Source organism: Camelus dromedarius, chromosome 12 (genome assembly GCF_036321535.1).
Source record: "Camelus dromedarius isolate mCamDro1 chromosome 12, mCamDro1.pat, whole genome shotgun sequence".
NCBI classification, from domain to species: domain Eukaryota; kingdom Metazoa; phylum Chordata; class Mammalia; order Artiodactyla; family Camelidae; genus Camelus; species Camelus dromedarius.
In genome coordinates, this window is record NC_087447.1 from 25,845,245 (window position 1) to 25,861,615 (window position 16,371).

The 16,371-nt window shown below is 40.5% G+C and overlaps 1 protein-coding gene across 2 annotated transcripts in view; it reads right to left on the bottom strand.

Moving 5' to 3' along the window:
* Positions 1-2,702: 2,702 nt before the first annotated feature.
* The window catches only part of ELP4 (elongator acetyltransferase complex subunit 4), a 209,780-nt gene continuing 196,111 nt past the window's right edge, over positions 2,703-16,371 (bottom strand). For both annotated transcript variants that reach the window (XM_011000437.2, XM_064492477.1), the window contains one exon: positions 2,703-3,118. In XM_011000437.2, coding sequence (XP_010998739.1) covers positions 2,987-3,118 — 132 coding nt within the window. In that variant the 3' untranslated portion in view covers positions 2,703-2,986. The remainder of the gene's footprint in view (positions 3,119-16,371) is intronic.

A 16,371-nucleotide genomic window follows, 5' to 3' on the forward strand; every position in this document is an offset into this window, starting at 1 on the left:
TGGTGGCCACTAAACAGAAATTCAGAAGGTCTCAGAACCCCAGCACCTGAGCAGACGCCAGCAGTCAAAATGTTTACCTCATGTTAAAGAAAGGCAAACCTAGCGTAAGAAATGAATACCATAGAGGGTTTAGAAGTTTTAGAAACATTTAAAAGATATGAGGATGTTTCAAATACTGTTGGGCATTGTCGCTTAAATATTTTCGAGACAAACTGATAATTGAAAAAAGGTCTGTGAACAGATTGTATACTTCATAATATGTCAGAATGGTTTGTAAACCTACAGTAGCATTACTGAGGACCAACATTTTTATGTACTAGGTTAGTAGCATATGGAGAATTGATAATGGTTCCAGAAGGAAAGAAGGAAAGAAAACACATTTTTAGAGTGGGTTTTTATCAGCGGAAAACATAAATATACATCCCTGTCCAGTAGCTTATTTTTACAAAGCATGCCCAGTGAGTCAGAACAACTTGGATCTGATTTTCGGAAAGCCCAGATACTATTATTGTTCAAAATGCACTTTTACTGAGTTTGAAAAGTTTCTTTTATATTTAAAATAAGGGTTCAAATATGCATATTCAATTTTTATAGTATTTATCTATTTGCAAAGCATATATTAACTAGTAATTGGCTGTTAATTTTATAGACATGGTAGCCAGGGTAGTAAATCAATGACCTATTATTTTTTACAAGCAATTTTCATATCTGACCATTTTCATATCTCCCATTTCCTTTTCAGAGTCAAATGCTATGTAATTGTCCTGTTGTGTTTGTATAAAGTGAATCACAACATGGTAAGAAAAAGGTTAGGTTTATTAAAATAATAACCTGACTAAAATATTCACTTTAGTTTATTCAGTGTTCATAATGCTTTCAAAAGACATAGCAAAGCTTTTGTGGAGTATCTGCATATTATTTATTATCTATGGACTAAATTGATTTTTTGAAGTTGCTTTAAATTTTAAGAGCACCTTTGCTTAATACAAAAGCCCTTTAATTTTAACTGACAGATCAATTCTTAAACTTTATTTTGAAAAGAAAATGGGGAAGAATTTGTGTCTTTTGAATTAAAAGAAGTGAAAAAAATAAACCAGACATTCTAAAAAAATAGAAGAAGAAACCTGATTTTTAGTACTAATGAAATAGCGGGTGACAAAATAGTTGTCTTTTTGATTTTGATCACAAAAAATAAACTGGTAGTGACAGGATATGATGGAGAGATTTGACATCCTGGCAAATCACTGTCATTGATTCAATTATTCTAATTCTGAATAAAAGCTGTATACAGTATGTGTTTATGCTACAGTGGGTTTTTTTTTAAGTGACTGACATTCATCATATTGGTTAGACAGTTTTAAAAACCTAGTCTTTGTTTTCTACAATGTTGTCAAGAACAAATAAAGTATAATTTGTGGTATATTAAAAGCAAACTGCTTAAAAGTGCTACATATAACTGCTTCAAAGTAAGTCTAAGGTATTTGAAAGTGTATTTTGGAAATTCAGTTTTTCCTAACGGATGTTAAACAGCTTTTTAAAAATTGAGACTCTTTACTTAAATATGCAAGTTACTTTTTAAACTTTTGCTTTTTGTCTACTTTTTGCCAAAAGCTTTGAGAATATGGAACTATGACTCAAAAATGAGTGCTTTATATGAAAACTAGCTCAATCTGCTATATGTCTGAAAAGACATGTTTGTTTATATGGTTATAAATGTGCACACCTAACCAATGCTCATAATTAGCAAAGGGTTTACCTGATGCAATGCGAATCTCTGTAAGCTCCAGTTTTACACTTTGTCTCAGATCTCCGTTTTGTAAACAACCTCTCATCAACCTTCAATACGTGTTTTTCCGTAGTATCCTAGCATGAATGTAGCTGTCAGTTTGAATTTCAATTCTGAATTATGTCTATTGACATAATTTCATAGTGCTGACTTTAATTGTTTAGGAGTATTAAACAGAGACCATCAACTTCTTTGTCAATGTTTTCTATCACTCAAGTTCTTTTATTTATTAACTACTGTGGTAGACTGTCTTTAATGGAGTCTCCTTTTTTGTCCTTTTTCTTTTTTTTTTTTTAATTGAAGTATAGTCAGTTTACAAGGTTGTATCAATTTCTGCACAATGTTTCAGTCATACATATACATATATATTCCTTTTCACATTCGTTTTCATTATGGGTTACTATAAGATATTGAATATAGTTCCCTGTGCTATACAGTATAAACTTGTTGTTTTATCTGTTTTATATGTAGCAGTTAGTATCTGCAAATCTTGAACTCCCACTTTACCGCTTCCCGCCCCCTATTCCCCCTGGTGGTAGTTTGTTTTCTATGTCTGTGACTCTGCTTCTGTTTTGTAAATAAGTTCATTTGTCTTTTTTTTTTTAGATTTCACATATAAGTGATATCACATAATGGAGTCTTAATACCACAATATTATTTTGTCTTCGTCGATTTCATAACAGGAAGCATAAATGTGAATTCATTTTACTATAGTCTTCATATATTAGCGGTCAAATTTTTTTCATTAAAAAAAAAATCCCTGCATTTTTGGTGGGAAGCAACTTTTTCAGAAATGAAGAGAAAATATGTTTTTCATATACAGTTTTGAATTTCATAATGTTTTATATGCTGCCTGCTGTAACATGCACCATGAGCTAAGTGCCTTAAATACACACACACCAGTGACTACTGTAAGGCATCTTGAATTTCTGACATTTTATTTGCTTTTATTTAAAAATAAAATTATCTGTTTTCTCTAGATAGAACATAAAACAAAATTTTAAAATTAAAGTATTTCTAGTGTACTGTTTCTGTATAAAAAGTTGGTTAAATTAATGAAGAACGGTGGCCTCATATTGCAATCCTAACTGTTTTTCAAGGATTGGAGGGTCAAATCGTTAAGAAAAATATTTACATAAGCTATTAGCAGTCATAATTAGAGTGTCATATAATTCTGCTGCAATGACTAAGGAGGAGTCACTAGAAGTCCAGGTGCTTCTTGCCTCCGGCCATCATGCCACAGCCTGGGCCCAGCAGCTTGGCGGATTCTGCCAGATCCTGTTTGCTCGAGCGGCTCACTGTGTCTGACAAGTCTGGAGGCAAATGCAGTCGCTATGGCGGAAGATTTCAGGAGAGGGAAAGAAAGAAGAAAAAAAATAATTAATTCTGCTTTTGCTAGCACACTTCAGGATACAATATTATGCTCTGTTGATCAGCATTTAGTCTTGCATATAAAATTCCTGCTTAAACAATTCTTCACAGTGAAGCCCACTATAATCACATCCTATTCCTACTAGATTTTACAAATTGTAGCCATTACAGAAACTGGACAAGGAATCTTAGTGGAACATTTCCAGAGTCCAAACCTAAATGTATTAAGATTTTTCTTATTTACGTAGAAATTAAAACATGCAAATGCACACACAAAAAGCATAATTTAACAAATACCACATAATACTGGCAGGATTGTTTTTTGGCTTTGTATTGCCTTTTTTTTTTTTTTTTTTGCCAGGGGGCTCCAAAATGGTACTTTTCAATCGAATGTAGCTTTTCAGCAATTATGGATTCCCACAAATGCTTGTTTCCCTTTGTCTATTAAGTTGACCTGATCCTTTTCATTTCAAGCCTGTACTTTATTTAAGGAACAATTTTCATAGACACATCTCATATTGACATAATGAAAAAAATTATACCAATCAAAGGGTCAATATTTTTCACATGCTCAGAAAAGTCAGCCATAACATGTGCTACAGGTCTTGGTAAGTTTATTTCTATGCATTGTGTTGGGTCATGTGTTTAAAAGTACAGTGTAACTTTGAACATCTCCCCATCTAAACTGTTTTTCTGCAGACAGAGGCTGATTTAAGGAGACCCAGTTACCAACCATGATTACAGGACAGCTACTGTAATTAGGGAGAAATATTCGTATTTCAAAAGAACTTTTTTTTTGTTTTCACAAGGATCTCTATTCAGTTCCTTTAACTATCAGTGCTCCCAGCCCACATGTTTTGTTTCATGAAAATCCAAACTCAAACGACACATTTGTCCTGTGAGATAGAGTGGGTGTGGGAGGCTAAAGATACATAGGGTGGGTTGGGGTCATCCCCCGACTAAGCGAAGCCTGGAGGAGGTAAGCTGACCTGGAGACAACCTCCCAGAAACCCTTCATTTGAAAACTCCCTTCAATACGAAAAAAAATCAAGACGGGAAAAACCATTTTTTTTTTTTTTTGGTCAAAATATTATGATCCAGCAGCATATGTTCTGGCTATTTTCTTTCCTAATAAAAGGCTTGTTTATTGTCATGTAAACACAAGCTGTGTGCAGAGGATCAAAATATTTTAAATTATTAAAATAATTGATGAAAATATTCTGCCTTGGTTTCAGTTTGCCGAGACAAATATATCGAGGATGAAAGACACTATTATACAGATCAACGAAGATGTCAGAAAGGTCCAGAAAGGCTATCATATCCATATAGCAACATAGTATTGTTCCTTTGTATCCTTAGCACCCAGCCTGTCACTTATTAAGTCATTAAATGTCTAAAATTTCTTGAATAATGAAAAAGAGCTCAAATAAAGACATATTTGTTCCTTCATTTTAAATAATTCTTTCATTTCTTCAGACCTTAGTTTGCTTCAGAAAGGATTTCAGGTAGAAATGAAAAGTGTGAAAGTTCAGGAATCTAAAAGACATGTGTGGCTCTGAAGTCTGAGGTTACTAATGTCTCTGTAGTGTTAACTGTCGATGTTCACGTGAGGCAGCAGGAGGGAAAGAGACATTTAACTATATGTCTGAATTTTAATGTTTCTTTAAGATCTTAGAGTTATTGCTAATGAGCAAAGGAAAAATGACTAGGATACATGCATGATCTGAAGGCTCTCTGAAACTTAAAGAAAATTCACCATTAAAAAATGTGTGTGTGTGTGGACTTCTGATGGGACCTCCCAAAGATGAGGTCAGATGGTGACTAGGCTGTTTAGGAAGTCAACTGGAGTCAACAAATATTTAGACTCTACTTCAAGCAAGGCATTCAGAAAAGATATGTGAACAGAGCACCTTCTATACTCCGTGCTGTCCTACAATCTAGTAATTGGCATGAGATGAGCACACAGGTGACCCTCATGGTGAGTAGTCCAAGTTACAGCTACAAGAAAGGCAGAGACAAAGCAGAAATCATGGTGGGGCCCAGCGAGGCAGGAAAAAGGTTCATGGAGATGAGCTAGGTGTTAAATAATGAACTGGATTCTGATACTTAGAAATGGTGATTTCCTTAATGGTAGAACTGATACATCTTTAAGATGTGTTTGGTGGAAGGGGCATACTGCTCTGACAATCTAGGTGAGGAAGCTAGTGAAGTTTATTCAGAACCAGCATAATACAATTTATTTCAGGAGCTTACCTATTTGCTAAAAATTTCTCTTCCTCTGCTTCTCTAGGCAATGAGTTTGAGCCAGTTGGCTGAAAGCCCTTCATAGCAAAAGTAGCTAAATGTGACCTGTGACATGCTTGGAAATCTTTCAGGTTGAATGGCTTTGAAGAAAAGTCAAATACCATCCGTGTGTAACTTCTGAGCACAAAAATTTGGGGTGATGTGATTGAATGTTTCTAACCAAATGCTACACTGTAAAAGCTCGTTGCACACTATTGTCCTCTGAAAAAAGCCCAAGGATGGCTCTGGGAAACATGTGGATCTATGTGTGAGTTCGCCAGCTTTTGCTGATTACTTGAACAAGCTTACTATGCAGCCTAAATTCTCAAGCAGTGGGTTTTGTTTTCTCCCTTTCTAAGCCTCCCCCTGTGCACCATGTCAGTGCGATGTGAAGCAGGGAGGAAGAAGGAGATATCAGGTTCCAGGCTTGCCAGGTGTGTCAGGGACTTTCCCTTTGAGGCTTCCAAAGCATTTACACACTTGACATGTAAACGTTCAGATGCTGCTATACCCCAGATCTGTCTTCTGAAAAAACATGCTGTAAGATCCTCTGCATAGCACGGTGACCTCCTTTAGACTAAAGCTGCAAGGCTGTGTGTGTGTGGGAGGTATATAAACTTCTAGACCTGGAGGTTTCACCAAGTAATGGTTTCAATAATAATCAGACTATGGAAAAAAATCTGGTATATTTTCAAGCTTATAAACCAAATCAAGGTATTAATCTTTCTCGTTTTATACCTGGGGTTCTAAGACCAGGGCCGAAAACACATCTAACATCTTGAGCTAACATTTTCCCACCTGATTTTCTTCTCCCAGGTTCTGGGAGGAAGGGGTTGTGCTACTGAGGCAGGAGATGCTTATTGGGCTGGCTGGCTGGCTACCTGTTTTTTCCATGAATGCCTCGTCTAAAATGATGATTTCTAGGTAGGCAAAGGGACCTGGGAAAGGTGTGACAACTCCCAAGGTTCTGCAGGGGCCTGGGTGCTTCACAGCGACTCATCCCACTGGACGAATGGGACCCTTTCCTTCAGAGGTACCAGGTGGGAAATAGCGAGGCTGGCAGGCTGCTGTGGCGGATCGGGGAGCTCCTGCCAAAGGCACCCTCAGGCCCATGTGCAGCCCTGGGTCGTAATGGAGCAGCAGCAGCAGGAGAAGCGCGTTGCTCTGAGGCTCCAGGAGTTCCACGCTGAGCCGGACGGAGGTGCTTCCCCTCGGCCGGCCTCTCTGTCTCTTTATTGGGCTCAGCCAGAGTCTGTATTTTGTTCCTTCTCGAGTCAGCAACTGCACTGATCCTATAGACACACAGGATTGGGTTTCCTGGCTCCCCAGCTCCCTTCCTAATTCCTTTCCTCCCAGCCTGCCAGACCTGTGCTCGGTTCCCAGACAGAAGGGGCAAGATAATGAATCTAGAGTACACCTGGATTTGAGACAAATTGCTGGTAAATACCCATTAAAATAAGTTTAATCAATTTATATTTTTCATATTTTGCCAAGACCAAATCACCAGGCACTGTTTGTTCTTGGAAAACAATTGATGTAGTACATTTTAACCCCTCACAAAGGAATAGAGATTTGTTTTCATTGTTTTAAAATTTATGACATTTCCTGAAAAGTCACTTTCCACTACTCACAGTCACAGAAATAGGTGTTAATATTTCAAAATATTTCCTAACAAATTTTTCTTATTTCTTTAAAACACAGTTGACTTAAATTAAAACTTGTAAACACTTTAGAACCTATACGTTCTACATTGGTCCCTTCACAGAGGCAGCCAGTGACAGTCTGATGCCTCCTTCTGCCACTCGCTCTCAGTGTGACTTCAGAGAAGTCACCGCACTTGTCTAGCCCCAGTGTCCTCCTCTATCACAGGTGAATAGTCCTCCCCTCACATGACTGTCATCGGATCAGATGAGATATAGAGCGTTTCGTGAATTATGAAGTACTACCTACACTAATTTATTTATACCTCTTCTTCCTCCAAAACAGCACTTGAGGTGGGTCACAAAAATACATATGGTACAAGATAAAAACCAGTGAGTTTATCAAGGCAAGGAAATGAATCTACAAATTTAACAAAATACATATAATTATAAGCAACAGCAGCAGAATATCGGACTTAGCCGGTAGGTCTCATCACTAAGTCTGGGTATTGCCCTCTACTGTAGTGTTGTAAAGAAATATAAGTATAAAAGGAAACTGCATTCATAGTCCTTGCTTCTGGAAAGATTTAAAAAGTCTACACATTTCCCTCACACTTAGAAAGGCAGTAGTGAAAATGGGGCCTGTCAGGTGCCTGGCATCTGGGCCAGTAAAAACACGCAAGGCTGTATTAAGGGGCAATTTAGGGCCCATTATTTAAAAAAACCTATCTTTTGCACATGTCTTTCTTGCTGACAAAATAACTAATAAAGGAAATGTCAGAAGATGAAGTTTCTCCACTCAAGTTTTAAAAGTGTTTGGTGGGGAGGGCACAGCTTAGGAGGTCCTAGGTTCAATCCCCAGTACCTCCATTTAAAAACAAAACAAAACAAAACATTCTGTGTTATGAGGCACTGCTCTGAATGGCAGGGAATGACTACAGGCTAAGATAATAATACAGAGACATCCTGACCTGCTCCAAAAATGGCTTAAAAAAGACAGAAGTGTATTTCTCTCCCACTCTACAGTCCAGAGCAGGCAATCCCGAGCTGGAAGGACTCGCCTGCCATCCTCAACGAACGGCTTCCACTTCCAGCTCCGAGACTGACGGTTTTGCTCTCGCTCAGCTGGTGGGAAGAAGGGGCCAAGAAGGCAACACTTGCAAGTTGGACACATCACTTCCACTCACGTCCAGGACTTAGACATGGCCACAACTGGTTGCTAGGGAGGCTGGGAAATGTTTTAAGACTTGTGAAAATGTTCAGCAACTCTATTACTATGGAAGAAGGAGCAAATGGGTACTGAGACACAACCAGTAGTCAGCCACAGTTTCGAGAAGGGTCACAGCAAAGCCCTCCAGAAGCGCTGACTCAGTGTGTGAGCTCCTGCTGAGTCGGCCTGGGGCTCCGTTCTTAGTTTCTGATCAAGGAAATGTACACCTGTTGCCCCTACCAGCCCAGAGGGCAGGGGTTAAAGTAGTGCTCAGAGTCTCTTTTATATCATAAGAAGAACATATTTCCTTTCTGGAAAGACCAATTTCCTTCTGGGGGCGATTTCCTTCTGGAGGAGGAGGGCTGAGGAGAGGAAACAGATGAAGCAGGCTTTGATGTATTTATCATCACTATTAATTCTTCACAAGATTTCATTCTTTCTTTGATTTTTTTTTTTTTTTTTTGGTGGAGGTATTGGGGATAGAGCCCGGGACCTTGTGCCCGCCAAGCATGCACTCTACCCCTTCTTCACAAGATATCAGAATATTATTTCAACTTGTAAAAAAAAAACAAAAAAAACAAAAAAAAAAAACCAATGTTATATAATAGTATATTATTATATTTTTACATGATTATATTATTCTGTAATCATTACATTATTAAAATACACAGTTACATTGTAATTATTTTACATCTGGTTAAAAATTTACAATGTAGAAGATGCATTTGCCTAATTTTGGTGAATTTTGTGTTACTCTTATATATGAAAAGGGCAGCAAAAATCATGCCAAAACCATGCTTTTGCTCTTTCTGGATTGGTAAGTGTACATTTGATGGTGACCAAATATTTCTGGGAAAAAATTCTGCTAAAACATGGTCAGGTTTGAGGTTTCAGTTTTGTTTGTTTGTATAAGATCCAATTCATTCTCAGGGGTTCAGATTAAAATTGTTTTATTGAATGTCATAATCATACTATATCCTTTGAAAAAAAATCATCTGGTTCTTCCTGATAGATCTGAAAATTAGACAAAATTTCAGAGTTGGAACATTGCACACTGGCTGCCCATTGAAAAATGCTCAGGTGTGCAATTATTTTGACCGTCAATTATAACTGACAGTATTGTCTTGTCTCCAAACTCACCTCTCAAAGCAGATTGTGAAGAACTCACTTGTCTAAACAAAAGTGTGATTTGTGAAAAGGCATGTGTCTGTGGCAGAGACTGCTAGCTTACTCCCAATATCTATTCTCTTCCTTTGCAGCGAGTAAAAGGATCTCTGAATATTAGTGGGGCACACGGCCTCTTAGAATAAAAGCCACACTTCCCAGCTTCCCTTGCCAATAGATGAGGCTGAGTGATTAAGTTCTGGTTACTTCATCTTGAGCAGACGTGTGATGGTTAAGTTCAAGGTCAGATCCTTAGAGAGGGGGAGGTGCCATTCTCTTCCCTTTTCCCTTGGCTTTGCTATTTGACCCCAGCAAGAGGGCCCCCACCCTGGTCCCTGGTCCACCCTTTCTCACAGAGTGAGGAATTAACAGGGTGAAGGGGATGTGCCCACCTAGAGCCTGTCCCCTTCTTTATAGGACACACTCTGGGTACTCAGAACCTCAGAAATCCCTGTGCAGATGGTCTCTTCCCCAGATCTGTCCTCCGTGGGTGAGCTGTGTTTTCCGTGTGCACACCCTGGGGTCCAGAAAGAGCCAAGGGACGGCTGTTGGTGAGAAGCATGGACAGAGTTTGGATGGGCTGGGATCACGCCACCTGCTGTGGGTGGGAAGGAGGCAGGGGTGGGGAGAGAAAGGAGGTGGGCTGAAGGCCAGTTCTTCCTCTGACTCCATGTTCTGGAGTGGAGCCCTGATTCTGAATTTAAACTCGGTTTTCCAGGAAGGTATATTTATGAAGGAAGGAAGATAAAGCATATTTAATGATTTGTTGGCTTGATAACTATTAAATATCGAGGCATATGATAACATGGTCCTTTATCTGCCTTTCTGCTCTAGGCTCCACAATGTTAGGGACAAGCCAAAGTTCCCTCTTTCCACTTGCTGAAATGCGGACTTGAGGGCAGGTGCTGAAGCAGCCATCCTGGACCTTCAAATGGAAGCTATGGGCTGAGGAGGGCACAGCAAAATGACAGAATTAGTTTAGGGTCTCCTGACACCATCTGGCCACCAAAAGAGCCCTAGGTCACCGAAATGGGCTTTTATGTGGTATGTGTTCTATATTATTTAAGCCACTGCATTTATGAATTTCTTTAATAACAGTTTAACCTATATTCTGTTTATAGAGAATTTGGTACCTGAAAAATAGATCAAGCTCTACAGACCAAATCTAGGTTGGCTGAGTGGTTGGCAGGTGGGCAGTGAGGTCAGTGTTGCCGACTGAAAAGCTGATGCCTCTTGTTATGCTTGTGACAACCTGGAAGGCAAACTTTATACCTCCTGGTCAGTGGCTCTACTCGAAACATTGGAGAAATTCAGAACATTGGTGTGTCTGTGGCCTCTTGCCACTTTCAGCTAAGTTATTTACAAACGAGAAATGAACTTAGGCTAGAACTACAGAACCCGCAAGAAGAGGGAGAGGGACTACAGCTCTGTTCAAGGAGGTGCTCTGTCTGCAGCTCACAACCCGAACTAAAAGCTCGGTAATCTGGGGCATCAGAGGGTTGAAAAAGCCCAGCTGTTTTTGCAACTGCACACTGAGCACAACCTTCACAGATGTCTGTGCCCCTAAGCCTTGGTGGAATACCTCATTAAGAGGCTGGCCAGAAAATGGGAGCCAGCTCAGAGACAAAAATCAGATTAAGGGTGTTGCCTTCCCTCTCAGGCTGACTACTTCAGATGGCTTCAGGCTACTTACCAGTAAGATGAAAGAGAAGGGTATAGGTAGAACCAAGAGGCCAGAAAATAAGACTCAGGTCTTACAAGGTAACAGTCGTGGTGGACAAGTGTCCACTTCAGCCGCCCTGTGGCGTGCCCGCCCGCAGGCAGGAGGCTGGACAGGTGTGAATTAGGCTTATCTGGTCAGATGCAGCTCTGTTAGTTTAGAAGGTGGAAGAGAAGCAAGTGCTATCTTTCTTCTGCTTTTACTACTGTAATTAGCAAACACTGTGGCAGCGGCACCCCCCACCCCCGCCCCACCCCCAGCATTCAAGAGACTAGTCAACAGCTTCACAGGGGCAGAGAGGCAGCTGTGGAAGTAGAGGCCGGCGCAGTGTTTCAGTGTCCAGTGACTTGCTTCACAGGGGTCCAGCAGCACTGGCAGCAGTGGCAGCGGGGGCTGATGAGCCCTGAGATTGTGGCCACGGAGCTGTGCACTTTCCATGAAGAGATCCAGTGACAGTCTCCCAAGTCCTCAACTTCCTCACTTTGGTAGAGGCAGCAGCCTCCCTGGAGGCCAGTCTGGTGGCACGGTCCTCCAGCCCTTCCAGTTACTTCATTAGCTCCCAGTTCTCTAGTATAAACTTACTGACTGCATAAAATTATTTGATGTGATCCGTTTCCTGCAGCTGAATCCTAGAACTATGTCCAGACATCTCTTTGGCTGTGAACCAAAGGGAGGCAAATCGACTGGGAACCTTCTAAAGTTCTGAGGAGGTTATTTTGCCTACAAATTACAAATCTGGTCAAGAGCCTACAATTATGCAACCCATAGAGAAATTTTAGGTCCCCAAACCTGATCTATCAGTAAGTGGGCGTATAAACACTGTGCAGCCCCCAAGGGCACACTCTCTAATAGGGATTTTATGTAGCCATCACTAATAATGGACAAGGAATAACTTCCTAAAGGGATACAGAGGACTGTGGACAAGGGAGTTCCTTCCAGAGAGCAGAACTGGGGCCCACAAACCAGGTGACAGTCCTCTACTGCCAGGACAGAGAAGTTTTGCAGTTTCAAGCCAGGAGGATTCCCCACTGAAGAGGAGGTAAGTGTGTGGGAAGAGGCTGGGCATGGATATTTGGGTTCCAAAGGGTTGTGGACTGTGACAGAGACTGATCATTATCCTCCAATACCCACTCTCCTTTTTCCCTTTAGTAGAAGAACTTGAGAATTCATGGCCATCCTGAATAAAGACTTCACTTCCAAGCTGCCCCTTCAGCTAGTTGTGGAGCACGCGACCAAGTCTGAAAAGAGCAGGAGTGACACTGCAACTTCAGGATGTTCAAATGGAACTGGAGCTCAGGTATCCTGGCTTCAAAGTCCATGTTCTTACTCACAACTCTATGTGCCAGAACTTTTCTAAGCATTAGAGGTAAAATAGTGAACAAGACAGGCAAGACCCCCGCTTTCAAAAAACAACCACAGAAAGGGACATAGACACTTAATGACTCAAAGAGAGGCAGCTCCATATAGGAAAGCAAACAAATGGAGAGGCGAATTCAGATAGAGTGAGGTCTTCTAAGGAAATGCAACATGGTGATGTGGTACTGGCTGGGGGTACTACTTTAATTGGTGAAAGCCTTTCTGGAGAGTACATTTGACCCAAGATGGGACCAATGATGACCCGGAAAAAGAAGTTTCTAGGCAAAGGGAATGAAATACAAAAGCCTTAAGGTAGGAATAAGTTTGGCATGTTTGAAAGGTGGAAAAAAGGGCAGCTCTTCTGGAGCAGTCACCAAACAGGGAAGCAGCCATGGCTAGAAGTCTGACTTGGTGGGGAGGTATCTGATTGGGTTGGATTTGTAAGCCATGGTAAGTGATTGAATTTAATTCTTAGAGCACTTAGGACTAGCAAGGGAGTGATGTAAACTTACTTCTATGATTTCAGCCATTTTCTTACAAAGCAATACATGGATATTTTCAATAACAGAAAACAACAATTGTTGTAAACATGGAATCCTACTAAAGACAGAGCTTTCCGAAACGTGGTGCACACAGGCTGCTCTAGATCTCTCTTTCTTCCGCTTCAGGAAAGACCTTCTAGTCACTGAGTGACCCACAGTGTCCTCCCACCCCACCGTCCTCCTGTGGGGAGTGGTGGTTCTCAACCTCATGCCTGCCCAATGGGAAGATGCCAGGTGGAGGGGTTGGGGCTCTGTGTGAAATGGTCGTGGAGGAGAGACTCTGGCTGTGCTGTTTGTGAGGATGGTTTGCTGAGTTTAATCCTCTTAAAATGTGAGTCAGAATCTTTTGGACTCCACAGTAATAATGCTGCTGTATATTTCAGTACCAATGTTCCTGAACTTTCAGACATTAAAGATACCGGGGGGGGGGGGTGGTCACGTTACTTTCTATCTTCAGTTAATACATCTTTGGAGAATAAACTAGATTATTCCCAGAGAACTTTCCTGAAAATGGTTTTACTTTCTGCACAAACTAAAGGCAGTATCTTTTTCTTTTCTTTGGGTCTCTCCTTTGTTCTTTTGCACATTTTATTCTCATTAATGTTCTAACATAGGCAGGACTGAAAAAAAACATTTAGGTAATTAATTGTTACCTGAACTGGGACAGAAGAAACTGTGAAAGATGCCTTCCCCCAACCCCCATCAGCTCTTCCATGGGATAAAGGAATGGGGCTGATAAGTCACATGTGGCCACTGCGATCCCCTGGCTGAGTGAGCATCACTGCCTGATCGGGACTCCTCATAGCTCTCCAACGGACTCCCTCCCCTCCATCCTTCCTGAACCATGGCAGGGCTTCTCACTCTGGCAACCTTTTGACTGGTCTCCAACTCTGCTTAACCCAAGGCTTGCTCGGGCTCTGGAACACACAATGCAGGCAGGAGCATATAAGCTCCAGAGTGTGTAGAATTTGAATTAAGCTTTTGCAGGGCCAAGCTGAGAGACTCTTGAGATCTAGGGCCTTGGTGCTGCTATGGTGGTAAGTGGAAGAAGACTGAGGTCTTCCTGTGGACAGACTGTCATTTTGAAAGGCTCTTCAAGCTTGTTTTGTCCCGGAGGCCCCTTTTCTACCCAAGACAAGTGAGGAAACATTTTAGGAGCAGTATTTTTGGGTACTACTAGCCAGGTGGCTTAAGAATAGTAAAATATTTTAGGAACATACAGTGTTTTTAGATTTGAATGTGGAGCTTGAAAAGGAAAAAACTTCTTTTAGAAATCAATTCAAACTACTAATTATATGAGAAATCCTTTTTCTCCCACCTCCATGTTTTCTTTTAAAGCATATGGGAACGACACTGGAGGGGCAAAAGGTAACAATCTCTTTGTCTTTGTCTACTAAAAATCAAACTAATGTTTGCTCCTTACTATAATCTGAAACCTCCTACTCAGTAAACTGTTAGCAGATAAATGTGTTTGTAAACTCAAGGCTGATCCCTAAATCCTAGAGATTTTTGGAACTGTAGCAGATCCACTATTTAATTGAGGGGCTGGTAGAGGCCTGACTGATACATAGCTAATGGAATAGGTGAGTTCTAACATGTGAAAAAGCAGGGATCAGAGAATTCTGAAGTCAGATAACTGCCTAAGTTACCACACTAATGTCAGTCCACTAAATAACTTTCAGACCTTGGCAGCTCTGGATGAACACTCCTTCAACCACCTATTTCTGTATGCGAGTATAGTACATATATGAACATATATTGATTTCCTTTTGGCTGTCCATAAATGAGTCCTGGGAGCATAACGGCCAATGTGTTTGTTTGCATAATGCCCTACAGTGTATGCAGAACATTGCTCCACAAAGCCCCGAGATGGGGTATGAAGGGCTCGGTGGAAATGGCAATGTACAACATCCCCACAGCATTAAATCTCCCAACTGCTCTTTAGTTACTGGGAGACCCCCGCGTTTAAGGGTCTGCTAGTTCCTGGGTATGAAGAAAGAATTTTTAATGGGGCCAAATGTAGGTGTTTACAAGGGGGAATTGTTGTTTTTTATTAGGAGCTGCCTTATGTTCAATAGTTGTATTTACTTTGTCAAGCTAGCCAGAATTAGAAATCCCCATTGCTAGGCAGCCTAGAGCGACTGCGAAGTATTTCTGGGCATTCAGAACTGAGGCATGTGCTGCCCAAAGGCAGGTTTCATTACAGTCTGTTATTTAGTCCTTGTTCGTCCCTCCCTACCCCCACACCCTCAGATAGCAGTGCTTCTATAACAGGAAACCTTGGTTTTATGCTGAAACATATTTACATGACTGAAACATGACAATTAACACATTTGTAAAGCTTTGAGGGATAGGCACACTCTAATGGTTTTTTGAAGCAGGCTGATTTCCTGGAGCTTTTAATCTTATTTTATTTTGTTCTGCCTGCATGAACAAGTTCTTGTGTTACTATAGGTATTTGACAAAGTCTACCTGGTATGAATGTGAAGAAAAAGGAAATAATACAAAAATTAACTTTGTTTTGTCTTTGCCAAACTGTTCCTGACTGCTTTCACCAGTTCAATGTATACTGAGGGCTATGCTATTATTTTTGACATGTTGTGTTAGCTTTTACACAGAGGCAGTTAGGTAGACTTTTGGCTTGACAAAACGAAATGTGGCTCTCTCTACACTGGCAGTATAAAAACTTTTCATAATGAGTGAAAAGGATCAATTACAGCAGTGATTTTCTTCACACCTCATGGTCAAAGGTACACTCTCCCAGGTGGTGTATATTTCACTTGCTCCAAACTTAAATTCACAGCCAGGTGGTATTAAGCAGTATTATTTGATAAGTGCTATTGTATGTATGTGTGTGTGTGCGTGCGCACACATGCACATGTGTATATGAGTGTGTATGCCTGTTTATACATATAAATAAACATAACAATGTTATGAATATTTTAATTTCTCTTAAGTCTATAGATTAATTAATTTCTGAAATCTTGCTAAAATTCAGAAGAAAACATTTTGGAAATGAAATGAAAAGAAAACTTCCATCTTCCTTTTGATTTCTGAAAGTATGCAAACTGTGGAAACTCCCCACCGCCAATTCTCACTTAAAAGTTTACGGCAAATTTACAAATTACACTGGTTTCAAATAGTCACCCGGTACATCTATCTCTCCCCTCCACAGATCTCCCTCCTCACCAATTTCAAAAGGAGCTCGGTGAACAGACTGGGCAAAGCGAGAGCCCTCTCTCTCCATGCCTTAGGGCAGTGATGGGGCAGCACCAGACCGAGCGCTCTAGCTGAAGGAT